The sequence below is a fragment of the Oreochromis niloticus genome, linkage group LG18 (genome assembly GCF_001858045.2).
Source record: "Oreochromis niloticus isolate F11D_XX linkage group LG18, O_niloticus_UMD_NMBU, whole genome shotgun sequence".
Classification (NCBI taxonomy): domain Eukaryota; kingdom Metazoa; phylum Chordata; class Actinopteri; order Cichliformes; family Cichlidae; genus Oreochromis; species Oreochromis niloticus.
In genome coordinates, this window is record NC_031982.2 from 26,831,002 (window position 1) to 26,853,946 (window position 22,945).

General features: G+C 40.2%; 1 protein-coding gene across 8 annotated transcripts in view; it reads right to left on the reverse strand.

Annotated features, from left to right (window-relative positions):
• cadm3 (cell adhesion molecule 3) overlaps positions 1–22,945 on the reverse strand; it is a 96,988-nt gene that overhangs the window by 19,686 nt on the left and 54,357 nt on the right. For all 8 annotated transcript variants that reach the window (XM_025900158.1, XM_005476741.4, XM_005476746.4 and 5 more), the window contains exons 4-7: positions 19,881–20,033; positions 13,529–13,666; positions 2,280–2,450; positions 1,616–1,706 (exon numbers count right to left, since the gene is read on the reverse strand). In XM_025900158.1, coding sequence (XP_025755943.1) covers positions 1,616–1,706; positions 2,280–2,450; positions 13,529–13,666; positions 19,881–20,033 — 553 coding nt within the window. The remainder of the gene's footprint in view (positions 1–1,615; positions 1,707–2,279; positions 2,451–13,528; positions 13,667–19,880; positions 20,034–22,945) is intronic.

Below are 22,945 nucleotides of genomic sequence, written 5' to 3' on the forward strand. Positions count from 1 at the left end.
CATTTGCACAAGAAGGCATCAGAAACCGAACATGTTAATTTTTGATTGCTTACAAGTGTTTCTGTGTGTGTGTGCGCTTACTGTGACTGCTGTTACCCGCATAATTAGTGTGAGTGTGTGTGCACTTGTGATTGTGTACCCATGCTGTGTAACCTTACACCTTTACAGTGAGAAAATGTGACAGTATTTACATGCGTGTCTATTTCATTGTATGTTGCTCTAAAATGCCTCAAAATTCGATTGAGGTCCTCCACACAACCGGGGTGAGAGCGTCGATTACAGTAAAGCCAGCCTGAACTGTTCATTACAGGCAGGGCTCCCATCGATATATCTTACAGTAAAACAGGCCAAAGTGCTATATAAGAGGCAGCATTTATCTGAATGTGGTCATGAACTCAGGTTTACTAGACAGGAATCATGTTAAGCAATTGCACTTACTTCAGAAAAGCTACAGGCACTCCACAAAAGACATATAAACCCTGAATTAACTGTCAAGAAAAAAAAATGGTAGCACATGTTGAAATTTTAGAAAATATTTCTGCTTTAATGATCATTGAGTACTTAAGGCCCTGCGAACAAGAAGAGGTGCAAGGAACGCGACTTGAAAAGTATCTTTTGACATCAACTACAATGACATCTCGCTCCAAGAGTAAAAGCTGATGTCTTTTAACCATGACCACTAATGATTCTATAACCAATCGTAGCACTGTTAGGTCTTCATTTAGTCCATTTTTAGCCTGCCTTGTAAAGCCTACAAAGTAGAGATCAGAGTAACACTTACGCAACTTTAATACAGGGGCGGAAGTGTGAAGCTAAGTGGTTGCAACACCTTTAACTTTGGGCTTTTGTTTGTCAGCGACTGATCATATTAGTTTTAAAAGCTTTCCGGTAACTACAACAATAGGTGAACCCATTAGTGTCGACATTCAGCGGTGATCCTGCTGTCTTCGGTTCAGTAAGAGTGAATTCAGCTTGTTGCTCAGTCTAACCTGTCAGGATCAGTTGAGCACAAAACTAGCAATTATTAGCATTGTATAGAGAGATGGTAGTTCAGCATCCTGTTATGTTGGACTGAATTATTAGTTACTGATAGTTAAACCTTGAAAAAAAGGTGCAACTTGGTTACTTTACCGCTCATCCAGCGGGATTCTTCGGCTCTGAAAGAGTCACTGTGATTGTCGTTTTGTGATGTTTTTGTGTCTTTCACAATCATTTTTTCTTTGTTCGGTGACACACTGTGAATCACAGCTCAGCATACAAGAGCACCATCAGTCACAAGTGGGAGGAGCTTTACTGCCAATTCAGTCAATGACAAGGTTCACTCACTCCAGTCATTTAAAAATATTTCAACTGTGAATCATTCAGCCTTGGTTTTCTCGCAAGCTGCTAGAAAATCCTGAAACGTGACCATGACATTATGTGCTACATAGTTAAACCAGATAAAGGATATTGTTTGGGTTAGTATCTTTTTTATTCACTTTTTAAAATATTGTTGTTATGACTAATATTTGTGCCTCGACTGCATACGTGTGACTGGGTGCAGGTGGTGTCTAGACTCCGGCTAAATCAGTGAGCACTGTACGTGTTTAAGCACTGATGCATCTGGTTGTCTTACTCAGGGTTGCCGTTGCCGACACACCGAAGAGAAAACTTCTCCCCCTCTCTAGGCAGAGTGCTCTCAGGGTGTATCACCACGTTCGGGGAATCTGTAAGTGTACGACAGACACACCCACAAATATACACAGAGACACAAAATATAGTTATATAACAGAAGACTCGTAACCATGCAAACTTGCAGACAGCACAATCCCATTCATCCCCATCTCCATCTACTCCCATCTGCATCCTGTAGGCGTCACCATCTCTCTGCCTCCCACAATGACATAACCCCTTACACAACATCACTTTCCACTGGCGATGCAGTACTGTCATATTTCCCACAGGGTGGCAGCAGTGACACAGACTCCATAACTCCAATTATAGTTTCATTTTAGATGATAACCCCCTCTCCTTATTCACTGTGACTCAACTCTGGCTAAGTGCACCAGCAGAGGAAGGTGAAATTCCTGTGTGGTCATGATTACAGGAAGCTAATGTGGAATTATTGGAGCAAAGATCAAACTGAAAAAGGGGAAAATGGGCTTATACTGCCCAATAAAAGAAAAGGTCAGGATAGAAATAAAGAAACAGAGCAGTCTGAGGTTTTCCATTGCATCTCACCCGTCCCTGAGTGGCTTCTGTAACAGCCCTCCTTCCCCCCAATTTCCCAGTTGACTCACACAACACCCGCAGAGCCTGCTCGCTCCTCTTGTCCCCCAGAGTAAGAGAGGGGTGGTTGACGGCGCAGGTGATGAGCGTGTTGTCATCGCTGGCGCTCACCTCCAGGGTGAGCTCGCTGCTCACGTTGTACGTGGGGTTGCCATCAACAGTCTCCACCACCTGTGGACGGCCTGAGGTAAAGAGGAAGAAGAAGAATACGGTCAGGAGGAGAGCGACTGCATCTCAACCTGGGACTGGTACAGTAGTCTTGAAAAAAAAAATTCACACAACTCACAAGCTATGACACAGAAAAGGACTTTGCACTGTAATTAGGATGTGGCGGTTTCATGTCGCAGAACTGTGCAGAACGACAATGACCCCCATTTGTTCCCATTAAATGAAAAATGCTTTTGCAGTTACCTTGTGCCCTCGGGTGTTTTGTTCCGCGATGTATCATTTTGTTCCGCATACACTGTATGTCTGACAATCCATTTCAAACCATATTTTTAGCAATGTGAGAAAACATCATTGTTTTCTCTCGTCATCATCATTTTTTTCCCTGCTGACTCATTCAGCAATGCATAAATCATTCTGTCCAGTAAGACTTCACATCACGGAGAATCTTTGTGTTCAAAATAATTAGCTTACTGTACCTTAACCAGAGTAGGCATTAGTGAGTCAACAGAAAATTACTCAACAACACTTATAATTGATCCATATTTTAAGTCATTAATCAAGCCAAATCATTGCACACGTTCTTCGTTGTCAATAAAAGGATGTAAATCGAAGACATCTTCTTTCCACTGTTTAAAAATAGTCTTATAATTGGTAACTGCAGCACCACATTTGTTCCATTTTGCAATCAACTACTGTGGTTGTGGTTGAATTTCCTCAAACTCATCCACTGACAGTTGAACACATGAAAACAGTTTCTTCTGGCAACACTTATTTTTAAATTCTCATGTAATCAAAACACATCTCACAGCTTTGTATCTATCCTCAAATGTGTTTTCCATAAGGGTAAACCTTGCACGATGGCAGCTCCAAATGGCAACTGAAAATTTCAGCTCTCTTCAGCACCCACAGCCACTGCAATGTAACATCAGTAAACTGCATACAGCACGCTCATGTTTACTAACCAGGCCAGTCTGTGATGTTTCATGCTGAAGGACACCAAAGGGACAAGAGAGGCTAAAGATCTAATGCTGCTAAGTCCAGCTTTCTTTGGACTCGCTTGCTCGCTGTTGCTTAGGAGACGGATTGCATTGCATATGATTTGATCCATCACTGTAGACAGACAAGCAACTGTACTGAAACAAAGTATTTATTCTGGCAAATAAAGAGCATCTGCAACATCTTCCACACAATCTGTTGAAGCTCTATTTCTCAATTTAAAATGATGAAACAGGTCAGATTTTATAGAAAAACTTTTAAGTAACAATATGCTCCGATTTGCATATACTGTAGAAACACTTCAAAAGCTGTTATACTTCTTTCCTTTAAATTTATGGAAGCTGCCACGAGAAACTGTGCTGAAGAAGAACTGGGCAGAGGTGCCTGCGCCTGAGCGAGCAACAGCAGCAGCGCTGCAGTTATAGTATGAAAGCATAAACACAGTTGAGTTGTTGTCAGCCAGAAATCGCATTCTATTGTAAGAAGAGATATCAAACTGGGTGGTCAGACCGTGAAAGTGGTTGGTGAATCTTGGAAAGTGGACCAGAACCTTATCATTTACTCCTGCACGGGTTGACGCACACACTCACACATGCACACACAAGCATGGGCACATGTAGGTCAAGCTCATGAATAACATATACACAGCGGAGACAGATAGTGGCAGGAAAGAGGATTGAAAAACACACACCTGGTTTTTTTTTTTTTTTGTTTTTTCCCCACTGTCTCACACTTTCTCTCAAAAACTCAGATATTATAGACACCTCCCTCTCTTCTCCTTCCTCCCCCAGAGAACTCTTCAAATACCACTGAATCTAATGACATCTCTCTTTTTATTACCATGACCAGTCCTCTGACCCACAGAGAAAATTAGTTTACTTTCCAGGTGCATTTCAATAATCGTATGCCACTCTAAGGAGTCACTTTCTGTCTCTCTCACTATCTTCTCTCTCTCTCTCGCTCCACACACAAATACAGGCAGTATATTGCCTTTATTAAAGACCACGGATCTCAAAAACCAGACTTGGGAATGGTGAAGCCCTATTTGTTTACTCCCTGACTCTTGTGTACAGTATTTTTGAATTCGTGCAATTGAGTTTTAATACGCTTTTTGGGCCCAAGGGGTCATGGCACCGATTCAACATATTCATTAAGGAAAAAACAAGATGCAGTCAGTTTAAGTGCTTTTTCCCAAGACAGCTGTGATGCACATTTGCCCATAATTCACATTTCCTCAGTTCATTATTAGATAATCAGTGCAGATTTGCATGTCAGCTGCTGCAAGCGGAGCAATAACCAAATCAGACTGGAAAACAGCAAAAGGTTGTGCTACATTGGATTATGCATCAGCTAACATATTCTACTGTTTAAAGGGTCAGTTTACCAAGAACCTGAAAGTGGCTATAATTATTTAATAGTTAAAACATTTTGTTCATTACTTTGAATTTAAGTCTTGCTTGTTTTATTCCAGAGTGATTGTAGCAACATACAGAGACACTCTGAAGTCTTTTTAACTGTAACACATAAGCATATCCATGCAGATCAATTTGCTTTGTCCCCTTGGTCTGTGATATTCATCTTGAGGTCTCCTGTCTCCATCTATATAATGTGGACTTTAATAGAATCTGGTGCACACAGCATTAGAGAGCGAATCTAAAAAGAACAAAAAAAAAATTCTCTGCAGAAACAAGGTCCTCGTTACTGTTTCTCCAATTAAAGTGGTTCATTGTGGAAGAACTAGGATGTTATTTCTGGAAACATAGGTCATTGTTAAATTTTTTAAATATTTTACTTCTGACTGCTGTGGGCATGAAGCACAAAACTCTATTCATCATCACCGAACTGAAGATGAGACAGAAATCTTCAGACAAACTCAAAACCTGAACAAGATAATGGATATAATGTGTACTGAAAGTCGCTGTAATGAGTACTTTTTCTATTAACAATGTCCTACATGACTCTGTGATTGGGGTGGATTCTAGCAGGGAAGTCTCTCCCACAGTCTGGGAGGCATTCAAAGATTATCTGGGGTGGGGTGCCTGTAACTCAGGCTGTAGCCAAATATCATCAGGAAATGTACCCAACCCCAAGTTGCACTCCAATGTATTCACTGGAGTGTGAATGTTAGATAGAAAGCACTTAAGCATAGAAAAAAAAAGTACTTGTATGAATGGGTGTGAATGGATGAATGAGGCAAGTTGTATAAAGTGCCCTGAGTGCTCAGGCAGAGTAGAAAAGCACTATATAAGAACCGGTCCATCTATCTTGGAGAGCAACTGGTCTACATGGGAGAATAATCTGTTGCTATAGTTTACCTGAGGATTATGGCTATGAAAGCGAATCCAGGTTCACTACTTCTTTTGCCTCCATCAACCAACATCAACTTTCTTCAGAGTTTGTTCTTTTTTCCCCTCACTGTTATGGTGGTTTCAGACAGTGTTCTCAATCTCTGGGTTTGTATAACGTCAATGAGAGGAGATGTCCTTAATATGGTCACATCAGGCACGGCATTAACCTACTGTTCAAATCTGTTGTTAATGATGGGCAACCAATCAGCAGACATTTGGCTTAATGAAAGCGGCAAAGAGAGCTAAAACAGCTTGGTTCAGACAGAAAGGCAGCACAAGTGTCTGGTATACAGTAAGAACTAGCTCTCATTTCTTTATATTTTGCCAGGAAAGTGATAAATAAGAGCAGCAATTCATTAAAGCATGTGCAAACATAAGTGGAAACACATTATACAAGGCAAAAATAGAGTAAGTATAATCTCAACAAGGCTGAAAGTAAATATTTGGTATAACCACCATTATTCTTTAACACTGCCTGAACTCTATTAAGCAAGCTTTCTTGCAATTTCTTTAAGTAGCCTTCATAATAACGAAGTAAATGATGAAGCTGTTGCCAATTAGGTGCTTTCCAGATGGCATTGCATGGTGGATCAAAATCTTTTCTGGCTTCATAATTCAATCAGTTTTGGCACAATCCCAAACACGACTGGCTGAAAATATGTCTATGTATATGGCTGAAAAGCAGCTCCAAAGCATGAAAGAACTTGACAGTGCTTTACGCTCACTGTTGCACCTCTCTCCTGACCAATACTGATGAACATTTAGACAAAACAATTTCAAAATTGGATTAATTACATCATTAGAACTGTTGCCAATGATTTAGAGTTCAGTTCTTGAGTAATTTGACCTACCTCAGCCTGATCTCCCCATTTCCCTTCCATGAGAATGGCTTCCTGTGAGTCACCCTGCTGCTAGCCCCTAATATATTACATGATTCATTATAATTAACAACAGTTTAAAAGTTTATGTCACAAAACACTTCACAAAAATACAAAATAATTACAAAAACATCTCATACGATCAAAGTAATGCCTTTAATGACTGCTAAATCTTTAAACTAAATCTTAATATTCAGTGTTAGGAAAAGTGTGTGCAGCATTCTCCTTCATTAATATTTAAGCTCAACGATACTCCAGCACCTGCTAAAAATTTCATGGGATACCGACACTTTTCCATAAAACTCGTATTCCTCGATTAAAAAAAAGGCGGGCAATCGGCACATCCTTGAAACTAACTTCCCCCAAGGTGGTGATGCCATGCAGATGAGGTGGTGGAGCTGCTGATGCATCAACCCTCAAGCGTACAATCTGCTATAAAATAATCATATTAGGAAAATCAAACAACTGGATGCAGCAATTACTGCAACCAGCGTGTTTGGTACTTCATGGCTAAAGAAGCGTGCTTGTGACCAGAAGGTCCAGATTAGAGCGGAAAAAATTATTCAATTAATCCATTAGTTCATGGACCAAATGTCCCAAAATCGCTGCTTTCGTAGTCAAAGCAATGAAGCCGCCAGTGAGATTAAATTGTTTTGTTTGTGCTAAAGACAGACTTGACTGTGTGGTGTCCTTTAATTATTGCACTGGGAAAATGTGATATTATCCAATCAAACTGTGATTTTATTTTGTTTGAAAAAAAAAAATCCACTGATAATAAATAAACTGATATTTTAACGTTTGAAAACATTAACTGAGGAAAAACGATCATCATTTTGCCAATGCTTTCACTTTTAAATCGAATGTTTTGCAATATGATTTTACAATATCTTAATGCCTATCTTGACTCATAAAGATGATATTTTATTTTCAACATGCTACGAGTATTTAGTGACTCTTTTTAGACAAAGGTTTGAGCAAAATTAATCCATTACTAAAAAAAGAAGAAAAACAGCTCAGTGTGGGGAGCTAAATGAAATTAGTGAATAAGTTTCAAATTTACTATTTAAAATTCACTATTATGCCAACTGGTACTTTACCCCCCACCACGACCAGTTGAGCTGATTATAAGACTCCAGTTTCTCAAAGGTGTGAAAATGCATGACTGTGATAGGAAGAAACAAATGCACAGCAAAAAGCCTTCCTGTGAAAGAGTAGAAGGTTTTAAAATAATCGAAACAGTCATCAGATTTAATCTTTAAGTGGATTAGGTCCAGAGAAAGCACTGAAGTCTGATTTAAGCGTTCATATGAGGTCATCTAATTTGGAAAGAAAGTTAATTAGTCTTGTTACTGAATTACTGAGTGAAGCTGATGGGATGCATTTGTCTTACTGTGTCCATGTGTGTCCATATTCGGTGGTTCAGATGACAAAGTGCTATACTCAGGTTTAAGATATAGTATTTCCATTTTCTTCCACTTACTAGTTTAACTTTATTTCAATTAAGTTTTTACTCAGAACCACTACATTGAAAAGGGCACTGTTTTTTTTTCCATCTGCAGTAATTTATATTTGCAGTTCGGGCTCTTTTCTAAGATCTCTCAGCCTTAAACATGCATATAGTGACATGACTTTTGTGATTTTGCTTCTCTACATTGTCGCAGTTGATTTTAAATCAAACAAAGAAGATGTGGTTGAAGTTCAGACCATCAACTTTAATTCAGAGGTTTAATTCAACAAGTTTCACATGAACTGTTTGGGAATCAGAGCCATTTTTATGCATAGTTTTCAGAGGCTTAAAAGTAGTTTCACGGCCAGGCAAACTCTGCTCATTAATGATCATTATTAATCATTACCTAGAGTCCACTTTTCTCCAAGTGCTGCGAGTTTTACACTTTAAGGAACTGAAAAACTTTTTCCATCACTCTGTTTCTCTACCTTTCCTTTCTCGTCCATTATGTTGCTACACACAGACACACGCCCATGTACCCTTCACCATCCGCCCTACGTCCTGCATTATGACAATTTAGGTTGGAATTCAACCGGTATGGCATTAAGTGCCACCATAAATCCCCATTATCCCCAATCCAATACATCGATGTCACTAAATGATCCATAGCCCTTTCACACAGTACAACTAATACAGTCTTCAAAGCTCTTAGCCTTTCATTCTTCTCAATTACCACTCCCTTTCCCGCATTCTCTCTTGCTCTCTCCGCTCACTGCTAAATCCTCTTTCTGGATTTCTCTCTCCATTTCGTCAGCCTTCCCTTCTTTTCCACTTCTCTCTCCTGTTGCGCTCCCCAGTCCCCTCTTCTTTAAAACTGGTCCCCCTTTGCTTCATCCTTGCCCCCCCAATCTACTCCCACTCAGACACAAAGCTGCCTCACTTCTTCTGCAGTTTTCTTAATTCCCCTTCAGCTCTCTCTTCTTCCTTCTGTCTCTCTCAACATCGGCTTTTGCAGCTTCCATCACTCTCTTAGTATACTCGCAGTCACTCTGTCTATTTTCATGCACACACATGCACGTGCTCTCGTTCATTCATTCACCTCTCTCTCTGTTCGCTGTTTTCTCAGCAGCCCCTCACTGTCACTTACTTGATACAAAGAGTCTTTCTCACACACACACACACACTTTACTGTGCTGCCCTCATTCCCTTCTCTCTCTTCATCTCTCTCCATCTTTCCTTTACTGTCAGTGAAGCTGTCACAGACATTGGTGAGAAGCAGTCTATGGGCTCATCTTTCCAACATCCACACGCTTGGACTCACACACAAACATACACCGCAACTGCATGAATGAGAACCTGTAATAATAGCACACTGACCCGTGGTGCTCTTCTGTGATCTAGCCGGAGATGAGCACTGTGTGTGTGTATGATTATTATCTGTCCATTACTAATGTTTGTGTATTGAACCGAATGGGTTTGTGTTTGTGTGTGTGTGTGTTTGTCTTTGTGTTTGTGACAGAGTGTGTGTCATCCCAGCAATGACTGATTGGTGTTGCGCAGTGTCAGGATGGCTGAGCGAGGCCTCAAACACAACATCATTCATATGGAGTTGATCTCCTTCAAATCTCTCTTGGTGTGTCTCTATTTCTCTCTGTGCTTACTCAGTTTCAAAGCCTGGGTTCATCCAAATTCCACAAAATAAACTATGTCTGTATACTTTACATGCAACCCTTTCACCAAGCCAGATCAGTGATTCAGCAAAACCTTGAGGAACACTTAATGTTTTACAAATTCATTAATTTTTGCGATATCTGTGCAAGGCAGGGGCATGGACCCGGTAATTTTGTACATGGTGTTTAATATCCTAATCATGACAAGGTGAATGATGTCATCTGGGCTATTTCAGTGGGAGGAAATGAAGCTGCTAAATGAAGAGGGCAAAGTTCAAAAGAAAAGGACTGGAGTCAAATAGTCAAAAAATTTACCTCCTATGTGTTTTTACTCATGAGTTTTCCTTGACCTTGGTGGGAAACGTGATGAAGGTTGAGAGATAAGGAGTTTGACAAAGATACATTTACATGCTGGCTGCTTGATGACATGCATCTGTTATGTTAAAACTACAACATCCTGAAAATGAACTGTGATTACACCTCACCCCATGCTTTTTTACCATGTTGGTTTATAAAATATCAGCAACAATGGTGAAATTAAATGGTTGTGTTAGGAAATGCTGCTCACCCGCTGTCCACTCCTATTTTGTTCTCCTGCTTAAGACATTATCTACATTGAAAATTGCCTTTTTAAGGCTTCTGGCATCTCTGAGGTAAAATTAATTATTGATTATCCTAAAAGCTGGCAAAACAGCAAATTACAGCACGAGGGAGAAGACAGCAGTAAATTATATGATGATCTCTAGCTTGTCAGTTATGTTGATTGTTTCTGTTCCTGCGCCGTCTGATAGTGTGTCACTTTGAATTCTAGGACAGCATTATCTGCTCACCTTTTATAAAGGATGGCCCAGCTTGTATCCAGTCCTACAGGAGATAACAGAGGCATGAAAACACCTTTCCATAACATCAGGAGAATGTTATGGAACGTGTTATTCTGGCTGACACTTCTGGGTCACTCAGCTGAGAACCTTCCTAAGAAAATTTGACTATTTAACCACAACCATGTGGCTGTAGCAGGAATAAGAAAGTCTGAACAACACCTTTATATTGCATTATGGGAACTATAGGATGAAGTATTTCAGAATTTATCCCATAAATGGAACAAGCTGTGAATGCATCAGTTTTGAGTCACGTAATATTCTGTTTTTCCACTAGAAGTCTGCTAGAGTGGCCATTTAAGATATGCATATAGTTAAGAGACAAGAAAAACGACAAGAAAAAATACCACAAAGAATTGGGAAGGATTCTGATGACAGTGAAATGAGCAAATCACAGAATACAAACTACCTTTCTATCAAGTCTCCGAACTTCCGTACCTTTAATTTCCGTCTTGCTGTGTAAAAGCCTCCCTACTCTGTGGAATGACATTAAACACTATGTATGTAAATCATGCAGTGTGGCTATGTGCAATGCAAATATATAGCTCCTGGGGATACGACTGTTTCTTTAGATGAGGTCGAGCATATGAAATCGCCACCATGTCTGTGGAAAGACATGCTGCTGTTGAATTTCTAAATGAAACTTATACTGTACGCTATAGAGCGCTACAAACAAAATAACATTCACTTACAGTGTTTATCTCAAAAACTGGGCAAATAAGACCAAAATTATTGGTGTAGCTAGCCTGTTCTCATTGCTGTTGCATTTAAAAGCAATGGATAAGCATCATTAGATGATATGCAGGACTTATGTTGAGAAAGGGACATATTTAAACCTTAACCGCAACCTTTTATTTAAAAAAAAAAAAAGAGCCAAGATTTTTTACTAATCATAAGTATAAAGTAAAAGCAAAATTAAAATGCAAGAGCAAGACAATCCAATAAGCAATTGACATTAAAGTTAAAAATAAAGTCCAAAGCCTGGCCGGCAAACTTGTGACCACCACTCCAGCCTCTAAATGGAAATGTTGCCACTTTGCAAAAAAGGAGTGCTATCTCTCTGTATACAATGGCACCAGTGACAAGGACAATACTGTGTGTATCTCTGTGATGGCAGTGGCATCAAACAGAACGGCAGTATTTGGGCTATGAATGCTTTGAAGTGGCATTACAGGTACATACAGGAAAAAAGCATCTATTTGTATTTTGGGTGAAGTGAGCCTTTAAACAGAAATCCAGTTTCTAAAAAGCGACAATCTCCGCGCTCTTCTCCTTCCTTTCTGTCTCCTGCTTTTAGTTCAGCTGTAACAAAAGGACCAGATAATCTGTCCTCAGGCGGGCAGCTCTCCCATTACTCCTTCTCTTTGTAGCTTTAGTCCATTCTTTTGAGTCCTTTCAATCCATAATTATAGCAAACACTAACACAGTGCCAAAGCATCAGGGCAAATGATGGGCATTTTTGCATTACAAAGCCTGAGCGTCCATTTTTACATCAATAAATCTTTATCTTATTATATTAATGTAATTACTGTAAAAATGCCTCCTAAAGACGATTCACCAGTGTAAACACCGCAGCGTACTGTATATAAAGTAGGATTTGCGGCATCTGTTGGAGAGCTGTGACGACAGACAGAGAGCGCTGTTCTTCCAGGACAATGAGAGCTTAAAGCTTACAGAGTTTTTTTTTGGCTTTTTTTTCGTGTGAGGGCAGATGGTGGAAGGAGCGAAAGGGCGACAGAAACAACACTTCAAACATGTTTGTTCTGCTCGGTAAAGCAAAACAGAAAACCTCTGACTGATTTAGAAACAAGAAGCAGGGGGGGTTATGGGAAAGATGGTTGCAATTTGGAGAAACGAAAGCACTGCCAATACCACTGTGAGTCAGAAGCTGCCAATCGTCTCCTTGATTTTCAGCTTATCTGTTTGGAAGAAGCCAGTTAATTTGTCCTCTCATGACATCCTCTCTGTCTTTGCTGTGCCTCTTCCTCTTTCTTCCTTCCTCTTCTCATTTCTCCCGTTTATCTGTAACAAAAGACTAGTCAGCCTGACCTCATGCAAAGCTCTCCCTATCTCGGTTTCTCTGTTCGACCTCATCCCTTCATCCTCTCCTCCGCCCTGCCTTTTATTGCTGGATTCTGTCGTTATCCCTAGCTAGATCCGACCCACGCTATCTCTCGCTCTCTGTTGTGTCACTCCCAGTTGCAGATATGCTGCGGCTCAACATACACGTGCACTTGTGCAAATAAGCTATGGAACAACACACACAAAATATAATAAAAGCCACCACATACACGTCTCCTGGATACATGTGTCAGTAGAGGATCAGAGTGTGAAAGAATGATGGGAAAGAAGGGCACACACGCAGCACGTTTCTGGACTCGGACTCACAAGCAGCTTGCTCTCGCACATGCACACACACATATGCACACACAGGTTCAGGGCACACAGAGAGACAGCAGGCAATATGGCAAGGACGCAATACACACACAGCATGATCTTGCAAATGCTCAAACGTGAGGCATATGCGCACCAATGTCGCATACACGCTCGCAAATACCCATACACAGCGTACAATCAAGGATCACAGTCACCCATAAACACTTGTGACCACAGAAACCTCACACAAACACACCACAAGTAAAAATCACATCCTTGCATTCCTTCAGAATATCCTTCCAGCTGCATAATGACACACAAGCTTTCCTAAACAAACACACAGCCACACCCATACACTTCTTACCAGGAGTACAAGCTAGAGTACAAAAACTAACACGTGCAACACACATTTTTCTTGACCTCACAACACCCTCGCGCACATAACACAAAATTATAAAGACAGACACAAAGCACTGCACACACTGTCCGTATCTCTCACCTTTCAGCAGCTGGTCTCCTTTGTACCAGTGCAACGTGGCGGGGGGTTTGCTGCCAGTGCTGGTGCAGGTCAGGGTGACTTTTTCCCCCTCCTTCACTGCATGCTCAAAGCCTGAGATCTGAGGCTTGCCAGGCACACCTAGAGAGGCGTAAAGAGTTTTAGAGTTAGAAAGAGAGAAAGAGAAGACTTTTATGCAGCAGGGCTAACCTTGTAAAATTAAGGCCAGTTGCTGAGTTTCTAACAAGTACTGCATGTGTCTGCAAAGTTGTGGCCTATCAGCAAAATGTGCAGCAGCATCCTCAATATCACAGACAAGCTTGAATTTATTTGGTCAACTTGGAAAGCTCTGATAGAATCCAGCTGGGAGAAAAATAATGATGCAGGCTTGCTATGATTTGCACCCAATATGGTTCGTAGCCATTTCACAGCAGCTCTGACCTTCCAGAAGAATCAGAACATGCTGTCTCTATTATAAGTATCTGCCATGACTGGTGCACTAGACGTTTTTTTTCCAGTTTTGCTAACAGGCGCCCAATTAGGATGTGCAGATAATGACTGTTTCAGTCTCAGAAGGAAGTGACTTGCTTCTGTTAGTTAAACACAGCACAGTTACACCTCTTTGGGCTGAATGGGCATCCGAGTTTAATGTTTGCAGCCCAGAGGCAAAACACTCCCCCAGTTCCAGCTTCCCAGAGCAAATAGAACAAATTATTTTTTGCTTTGTCTTTTAAAATAAAATGAGAAAACAAGAAATCTGCATGCCTGTCTGAAAAGCAGTAAGACGGCACAACTTGCAGAAGCATTTAAGCTCAGTTGGTGAACTGCTGTGACTAAACAGCTCATTCTCATTACTAGGCTGTCAAATACTGACGTTTTTGTCAAAGCTGCTGGTGTCTCACATCTTTCACTCCCAACCCGTCACTTAGGGATGCTTGTGTCATATTTAAATGACCAGTGTAATTGTTCAATTTGCAGGGTTGATGTTGTGAAGGGGTATACTGTAACACCATCCATCCATCCATCCATTCTCTTGCGCTTATCCAGGGCTGGGTCACAGAGGCAGCAGCCTAGCCATGTACTTTAACACATGCTACAATATTTTCCTGAACCCAGCTGAACCGAGCCAGCAGTTTTAAGTATCTAAACTAGTGGATATGAGTCAGATGATAACAAATCAGTGAGGAAAAATAAAGGGAAAAATGCAAAGCACAGCATTCCAAATGGGACACAAGCTGCAGTCTCCTGGCTAAGAAATCTGTGAAAATCTCCACCTTTGCAGCTTCCTAAAGCAGACATTATCACTTTTTAAAACATGGCCGTGATCCATCAGTGTCCAATATTGCCGAGAGGGACACGATCGGCGTCTGACAGAAGGCCAGTATTTGATGCAGTGAGAGGAAAATACATCGGATGAAATGGATGTTGGTGTTAGTGCAAACAATACATTTTAGAACATTCGGAAAGAAACTCCTGTCTATAAAACTGCCAAAGGACCCAACCCATGCATGGGGCTGTAAGGAAATTTATAGCAATGCCTTTTATTGCAAAAAAGTGTACAGTAAATCAATTACAATTACAAAAGTGTTTTCTTTTTTTAATTTGTGTTTGAATTAACTGCAAAACACATTTCACTGGGTAATTACACAAAAAACATACAACAAACCCTTAACTCTGTCTAATTTTTCTCTTTATTCACAAAAAAGGTCATATTCTCCTGCTCATTTCACAGTCTCATGAAAAATTTGAAACGCTCACCACATTTTTAACAAGACTTCAAAACACGACGGTAGCTTACAGAAACCAAATATAGAAGAAAATATTCCCAAAGGAAAACGATTAAATCCTTCATTAACTTAACATTACAACAGTACTTGTGGCACACATATTAAGTATTCCAACAGTCGCAGTGAAGCCCCAAATGGCACGACGGCTGTCTACTGATGATCATGGAAAAGAAATTAATTCAGTGAGAATAATAATAACGCATTATCCCTTCAAAATCAGCAGCAAGGGTTCTGCATGTATGTATTTCTACAGTTTCAGTCAGTCTTCCAAATAGCATTGCATTCATTCTCAGGTCAGCTCATAATGTCAAATAGATTATATTTTGCATACAATATTAATTACAACTTCCAGGATTCATTATCTAAAAGTCAAGGTGAATGCTATTTGTGCAAGAATACTGGTGGCCTGGGTGACCATTTACAGGAGTGAAAGAGAGGGACAGAAACACAGCATGAGCCAAAGGTCAGGTTAAAAAGAAAAAAAACTTGAGCCGAGTGAAATACCAGATGCCCTCCTGCCAAACCAAAATTTCATGCTACTCTCCCAAAGGGTGTTCTTCCAGATTCTGGCACAGTCGGTTAAACACATTTTTTGCTTAACTGCTATTTTAACTTGGAGCACAAGTGAAAACAATGCAAGCAGAAAAAAGACTCTAAACATCCATTCTGCCAAATATTTCAGTATCCACTTTTCTTCACCACCATGGCTGAAGGTAAGAGGAGAAAATTTTCTAAACTTGCAATACGCCATCTGCAGCTTTTGCGGACGGCACATTTCTCTAAATGTTGGCGGCGCTTACTGTCATTCTGCTTTTGCAAATAATAAACATTCGGTTTGACTGCAAACTGTCGTCTTATGCATTAAGGCAGGAAAGACAGAGTTGCTTATATAGTAAGAGAGAAAGAGATAGAGTTGAAAGAGCAGAAGCAGAGATGGTTAAGCCAGATTATGTGGATTTAGGACCAGGGCATAAACGAGTCCCAAAGAGAAAATGTATATTTTATTACTTTTTGTACCAAAATATTCATAAAATTCAGGAAACAGCAAATGACAGAAAACAGATTAACAGAATGTATTTCTACTATTTTGCCCAAACCACTGCAAAAAGACGAACAGAAGTGCCAAAAAAAGTGCTGTGAACTAGCCATGATATACATTTAAAAAAAAAAAAAAAATGTGGTCAATTTTTAATGTAGCGGTATTTGATGTAGTGCACTGTGTGCGGAAGCTCTCTGGCAGTAAAGTAGCATTGAATATTAATAAGGGAATAATACTGGATATATAGAATTGGCTGGAGAAGTCCTGTTGAGACCCTTTCCTCTACAAGTAGAATAAAAGAGAATAAAGCCATTATAAATTATTCTATGGTTAGCTCAAGAGCGGAGGCATGCCACACGTTTCCTTCTCACAGACACACGCAAACTGGCCACGCTCACCAGTTATGTGCTGATGTGTGATTGTGCACGACGGTCAGAACAAGTCAAAACAAGGATGAAACATGCACACACAAACGCTGCTCTACCAAAACTCGATATCTTTGCTTGATTTTCCCATAGGGGTCCATGCGTTTTTTTAGACATTTTACCATACATTTTTAATGGGTTGGCTCCCTCTCAGGAGCCATGAAATATTTATTGAACTCAGAATACAGTGTCACAGCCGTCAATTACAGAGAATAAAATACGCTTGAAACACAATTACTGCAAAATTGAAGAAAATACTGAGAAATGATTCTCGTGTTAATTTGGCTCTTAAGAGCTCAAGTGGACCCGCCCTCACGCTTGCTTCAAAGTGTACCTTCCCCTCCCTCTATGAATTAAAAAAAATCATTATTGAGCACACTGCTTATGTTGTCCAGGGGAACTAGGTTTTATTATTTTCAATATTGTAGCACTGACAAAAAATTTGGGATACGTTTCAACAATACTGATTGAATCTATCATTTTGGTGCTGTTGATTGACTAATTTCAAATATGGGGAAAAAACCTTTGCCCGCTGAGCCACAGAACAATCGCAGAGCAATCATAAGCTGCCTTGCCCCACCCTAAACGTAAATCTCTTGTTTCCACTAAGTGCATTCTCCAAGAGAATTAGGCTGAAACCCTCTGCAGCTTGGTTTTTCAGCCAGGAATTTGCTGGCAAATTATAAAGTGCTGAATCAAAAAAAAAGCGAGAGGAAATTGCATCTCATCAATATCACAAATTAACTTACAGTAAATATTAATTCTATCTCCATGTTAGGAGGAAATGCAACATGAAATAATGGAAGTCCACTTTATTGAATACATACTAATGTGAGAGTTTTCAGCACAAATAATGACTTAAATTCATTACACACCAATTTAGAAGTGGCACTGGATGCCCTTAAGTGTTGCCTGTGAATTTGTCCATCATTGCCTCCCAGAAATATCCCGCCAGCTGCTTTTTCCATGTATAAAATAATTTTTTATTGTGTTTATGCGTTGGTGCATTCCACTATTGCCAAGTATGCGAAGTAAAATCATTAAATATAGACAGAATAAGCTGACACAGAGAACCAGTAAAAACTCAGCTAATAAAAGTCAATACCTGAAAGAGCGTCCAAAGCCAATTATGCCAATATCCAATCAATAAAACAGCCTACTCTCCGCTGACGGGATGACGGCAATTTATTCAAGGCTGCAGGCATTCATTACACTTGCATTACCCTTCATATTGCACCAATGTATTCAATTTTATTTTTATTTTTATTTTTAGTTTGGCTTTTTTTGGGGGGGGGGCTTAATATGCGCAGTTTAATTCCAATGCAAAAATACCAAAATGTACAAAAGTAAGCTAAAAAAGATTTTTAAAAAACAACTTCTTGTTCAGTAAAAACTGAAAAGCCAACTCAATTTCAGAGAAAACAGACTTCTTTCACGGATTACAAACTTATTCATCTAATGCTTTCCTGGAGCAGTGGAACTAAATTAACAGTTTCTATAGATGCCCCAGCTTACTTACCTAAACCTGTGTCCATATGAGGGCAATGTTGAAAGAAACTGTTATGACACCCCCTGATGTATTTTTAGTACTGTATACTGCTGTCCGAATGGTGGGAAAAAGGCAGCAGAAGACACATTGGTTTATCCGGGGCTCATTCTACAACAAGGTAATGACCCAAAACATTAGGAGAAAAGAACTAGATGGTAGTCTTTAAATGATGGAAGACCAGACTTAAAAGCCATTGAGCTGGTTTGAGATGAAATGGACAGAAGCAAAAACAAAGCAGCAAACACTGGGACACCTGTAGGAACTGGAAGATAACACATTTATCATTGTGCAAACTGTTCTGTTAAACTTGCATAACTTTTCACTTTTTGGTGACCCAAAAATTATTTCAATTTTGGAAACTCTGAATGTTTTTAATTCTTTGACTTATTGGCAATAATATCCATCTTATAGAAGATGAGTGGAATTAAATGATCTCCACAACCTTATGCACAGATTTAAGCAACAGTATGAAATGATTACATGGAAGACTATTCAGTACTAGCATTTAGATGTTCTGTTAAATATTTAAATATGTTTTCTTGTTTTATTTAGTGGGACAGAAGATTGGCAGAGTAGACCTTTTGATTTGCAGTTGGGTAGCTTAACGGCAAATAGTTGTTTTAGGTGCTTTTCCAGCTTCATCTATACTCTGAACTATACTCTCTCTGTCTTTTACTGCACAAATTAAACACATTGTGTTTGATTCAATCATTCCCCAAACTTTGTGAAGATTCAGCATTAAAATGCTAGCTTACCAGTGCAAGTCTGACTTACACTGAACATTAACAAAGGCAAACTTCATTTAGCTTGAGGGTAAACTCTGCGAGTAGGTTGCACTAGCAAAATACCATGGCGATGTATCAAGATGAATTCAAGCCACTTGTTTACAGCTCGACAAGTCAAGTTGGACTTTTCTGCAATTTAAAACACCTGTGTTTACTTTCTGAATGTGCACTCTGAATGCAGCTTGGAATAATTGCAGTAGTATTTCCCATGAAAGTGGGAATAAACAACTTGAAAACTGAGTGGGGTGATAATAGCATATGTCAGAAGCTTTGAATGATCCATTTTAATTTGTCACAAATTAAGACAGACTGCAGTCAAGCTGATTTGTACAAATGTCAATCAGCCTCAAAAGAGGCAAGCTGAGGGTGAACACAATGAAGACAAGAATGCCGTTGTGGACCATTAGCCCTGAGTGTGAACAAAGAAATATTTTAGAAAAGCCTACAAGAGACAGAGAAATATGAAAAATATGAAAACCTAAGGATCCTTCAAGGACATACAGGAGACAGGAAGGTTAGACTTATAGTAAAGAAGGTTTTATTGAAATTGAAAAATGAGCAAAGCGTCTTTCTTTTATACTTTTGTCCTTTTATCTCTTTACCTAGTTAAGACATATGAAAAATCCATAGGTTTCTTTCTGGATAAGTTCATATAAAAATATGTTTGACAGTATCAAAGGTAAAGCAGTTTCTATACAAAATGACAGATTTCTCCCACAACATGAAGAGTGACTGATAATGTGTACTTTATACATATTTTTGTGACCCACCTAGCACTGTGACGGTGGCGCGGGCGGTGCGGACTGGCATGGTGAAGATGGAGCAGGTGTACTCTCCCTCGTCAGACAGCTGCACCTCCGAGATGGTGATGGAAAGCTCGGTGGATGTCGAGCGATGCAGCTGGATGCGGTTGTCTCTCAGCGCTGAGGAAGAGAATATCAATTATTAGAAAATGTACTTTATGAAGTGTTTGAGGAGATTTAGCTTGTATTAGCTGTGTTTGTTTAATTTATCAGTTATTTTTGCCTTTAAACTTTAGTTAGAGAGCTAAATAGTGTTTTTTTCAGTGACTGCTATATATGGGTTTCTTGTTTTAATGAAGTAAAAGGGAAAGAAATAAAAAAAGGAAGAAGACAGAAGAGAGGGGAGCATGATCAAACACAGCAGAGAAAAGGAAAGAGGCAAGAATGGAAAGGAAAAAAGGATGCAAGAAAAGAAATTACGAAAAAGGAGGGAGGTGACAGAGGTATGGGAAGAAAGAATACCGTCACAGACAGTTAAAAAAAATAAAGTGAAGCAGGGAGGATGGTGATGGAGAGGAGGGTGTGCAAGAGGTGAGACAGTAGGGAGAAAGACTGAAAGAACAAGAAAATGGGAGTTAGAAGGAGGGGAATGGGTTAGAAAGGAACCCATAGGGAGAGAAGAGAAATGAATAGTTAAGAAGGTAATGGTGAAGATGAAGGAAAGAAAAGGCTGATAAATGTTTGTAAGGAGTATATGAGGGGGAACAGCAAACGCACAAGTTTGAAAAAAGTACGAAAAGAAACAATAATGAAAGGGGTGGTGGAGCCGAAGTGAGGAAAACAGGAGGTGGGAAGAGAGAAAGAAAGTGCGCTAAGGAGGATGAGCAAGGAGGGGAAGGGCAGAGTGAGAAGCAAAGAGGAAAGTAAGAAAGATGATCCGCAGAATTTAAATCATGGGAAAGAGAAAGGTAAAATGAAAAGAAGGAGGAGGGAGGGGGAGAGGTGTTTAGAGAAAGAAAAAATGATGTAAGACGGAGAGGAGAAGGAGGAGTGACGAAGATGAGGTGAGAGAGGAGTAAAAAATAGAGATGCAAGTGCAAACGAGGCAAAGGAAGACAAAGAGCAAAGAGAGAATGGAAAGGAGACGCAAATTGAGAATGAGAGACGAGGAAAAGTGCAAGAGGGGAAAAAAAAGCTGAAAAATAAAACAGAGGAAGCATAAATAGCGAGGAGAGTTAGAGAGTAACCAGAAGGAACAGAAGGGAGAGGAAAAGGAATGAGGGGGATAAAGAGGAGGGAGGCGAGAAGGGGGAATAAGAGAGACATAAATGGCTTTGTCATCAATGAGAAATCCAGCCATGAAAGAGGGAGAGAGCGCAAGCGACCGAGATAGATGATGATGATGAAATGCTACGAAATAACCGCTCGTTTCCGTGATAGCATTGACCTCTGCAGTGTTTGTGCACTGTGATTGCTGCCGGTCTCCCTGCTTCCTATCTGTCTGTCTATCTAGATGTATATCTGTCTATCTCTCTGTCTCAAGAAAAACTTTTCAGCTTTGTTCTCTGTGCAGAGCTGGCTCTCTGCAAATAATGGCTAAACGTAAAACAAGCAGGCTGTGATAAAGCAGACACCTGGAAAAAGCCACCATGCTTAAGTACAGTGAATAGTCAGATTTGTTTTCACATTCAAAGTTGTTTTTTTAGCAAGTTCTTCTTTGTGTTTTCCCCCAGTTTCAAACTAGGACAGCTATGTTAGTTTAACTACAATAAAATGGAAAGTCAGTGCAGACAGAATCATTATAAGAGCGAGACAAGGATCTCAATCCTTAGAAGGATCCATCCATTCTTCCAACCATCATATACTGCTTCTACGAGTCCTAGTCGTGAGGGCCTCAGTCTACCCTCTTCCCAGTCACCTCCTTCAGCTCTTCTGGTGGGACACTGTGCTATCTAAGCTATTCTATCCATTTGTCCTGGGTCTACCCCAGAGCCTGCTCCAGGTTAGGCATGCCCAAAACATCCCACTTTGAAGTCAACTGGTGGTTGAAGTGGTTTGGGAATGAATGACTGAGATTTTGGTCACTAACCACAGCTAGTTGCCTTAGATGAGGATGGAAATAATAATAATAATGGGTTGGATTTCATATAGCGCTTTTCAAGGCACCCAAAGCGGTTTACAATGCCACTATTCATTCACTCTCACATTCACACACTGGTGGAGGCAAGCTACAGTTGTAGCCACAGCTACCCTGGGGCAGACTGACAGAGGCGAGGCTGCCATATCGCGCCATCGGCCCCTCTGGCCAACACCAGTAGGCGGTAGGGTAAAGTGTCTTGCCCAAGGACACAACGACCAGGACAGAGAGCCCAGGGATCGAACCGGTGACCTTCCGGTTGCAGATACGCGTCCCAACCCCCTGAGCCACGGCCGCCCCTGCTCAGATTTCACTTCACTATGTCACTATGTCTACCAGTACCACACACCCTCCTTTGCTCTCTTGTGAATGACAGATACTACTCCACTTGGGCAGCAACTCAATTCCAACACAAAGTCGGAGCTGAGAACCAGACCTGGAGGTGCTACTTCACACTCAGCTGGAAACTGCCCTGTAGGAGGTCATTTGATGAGGGTAACAAGCACCTTGAGGCAACAGTTGTTGTGATTTGGCGCTACATGAATAAAATAAAATGGAATTGAACAGAACCACATCATCTGCAAAAAGCAGAGATGACATTCTGAGACCAAGGCAGCTGACACCCTCCACAGGTGCGTCTATAAATTCTGTCCATGAAAAAATTATGAATAGAATCAGTGACAATGGGCTGCCCTGGCTGAGTCCAAGATCCACAGCAATACAAAGAGTAGTGGATGTGTGCTTTCACTTGAAAAGCCTTTCAATAAAATAAAAAATTGGACAGCAGAGGTTCAACAGCCTCAAATGGGTGTTGAGAGAGATATCTACTTGTTATCATAGTAAAGATGTAAGTGTGCCTAATTAGTATTTTCTCTACCCATAACATGAATTTTTAAATCTCATTTTGAGACAAACTTTTTAGGCAGTGTTTACTATTACTGGTAATTATGTGCAG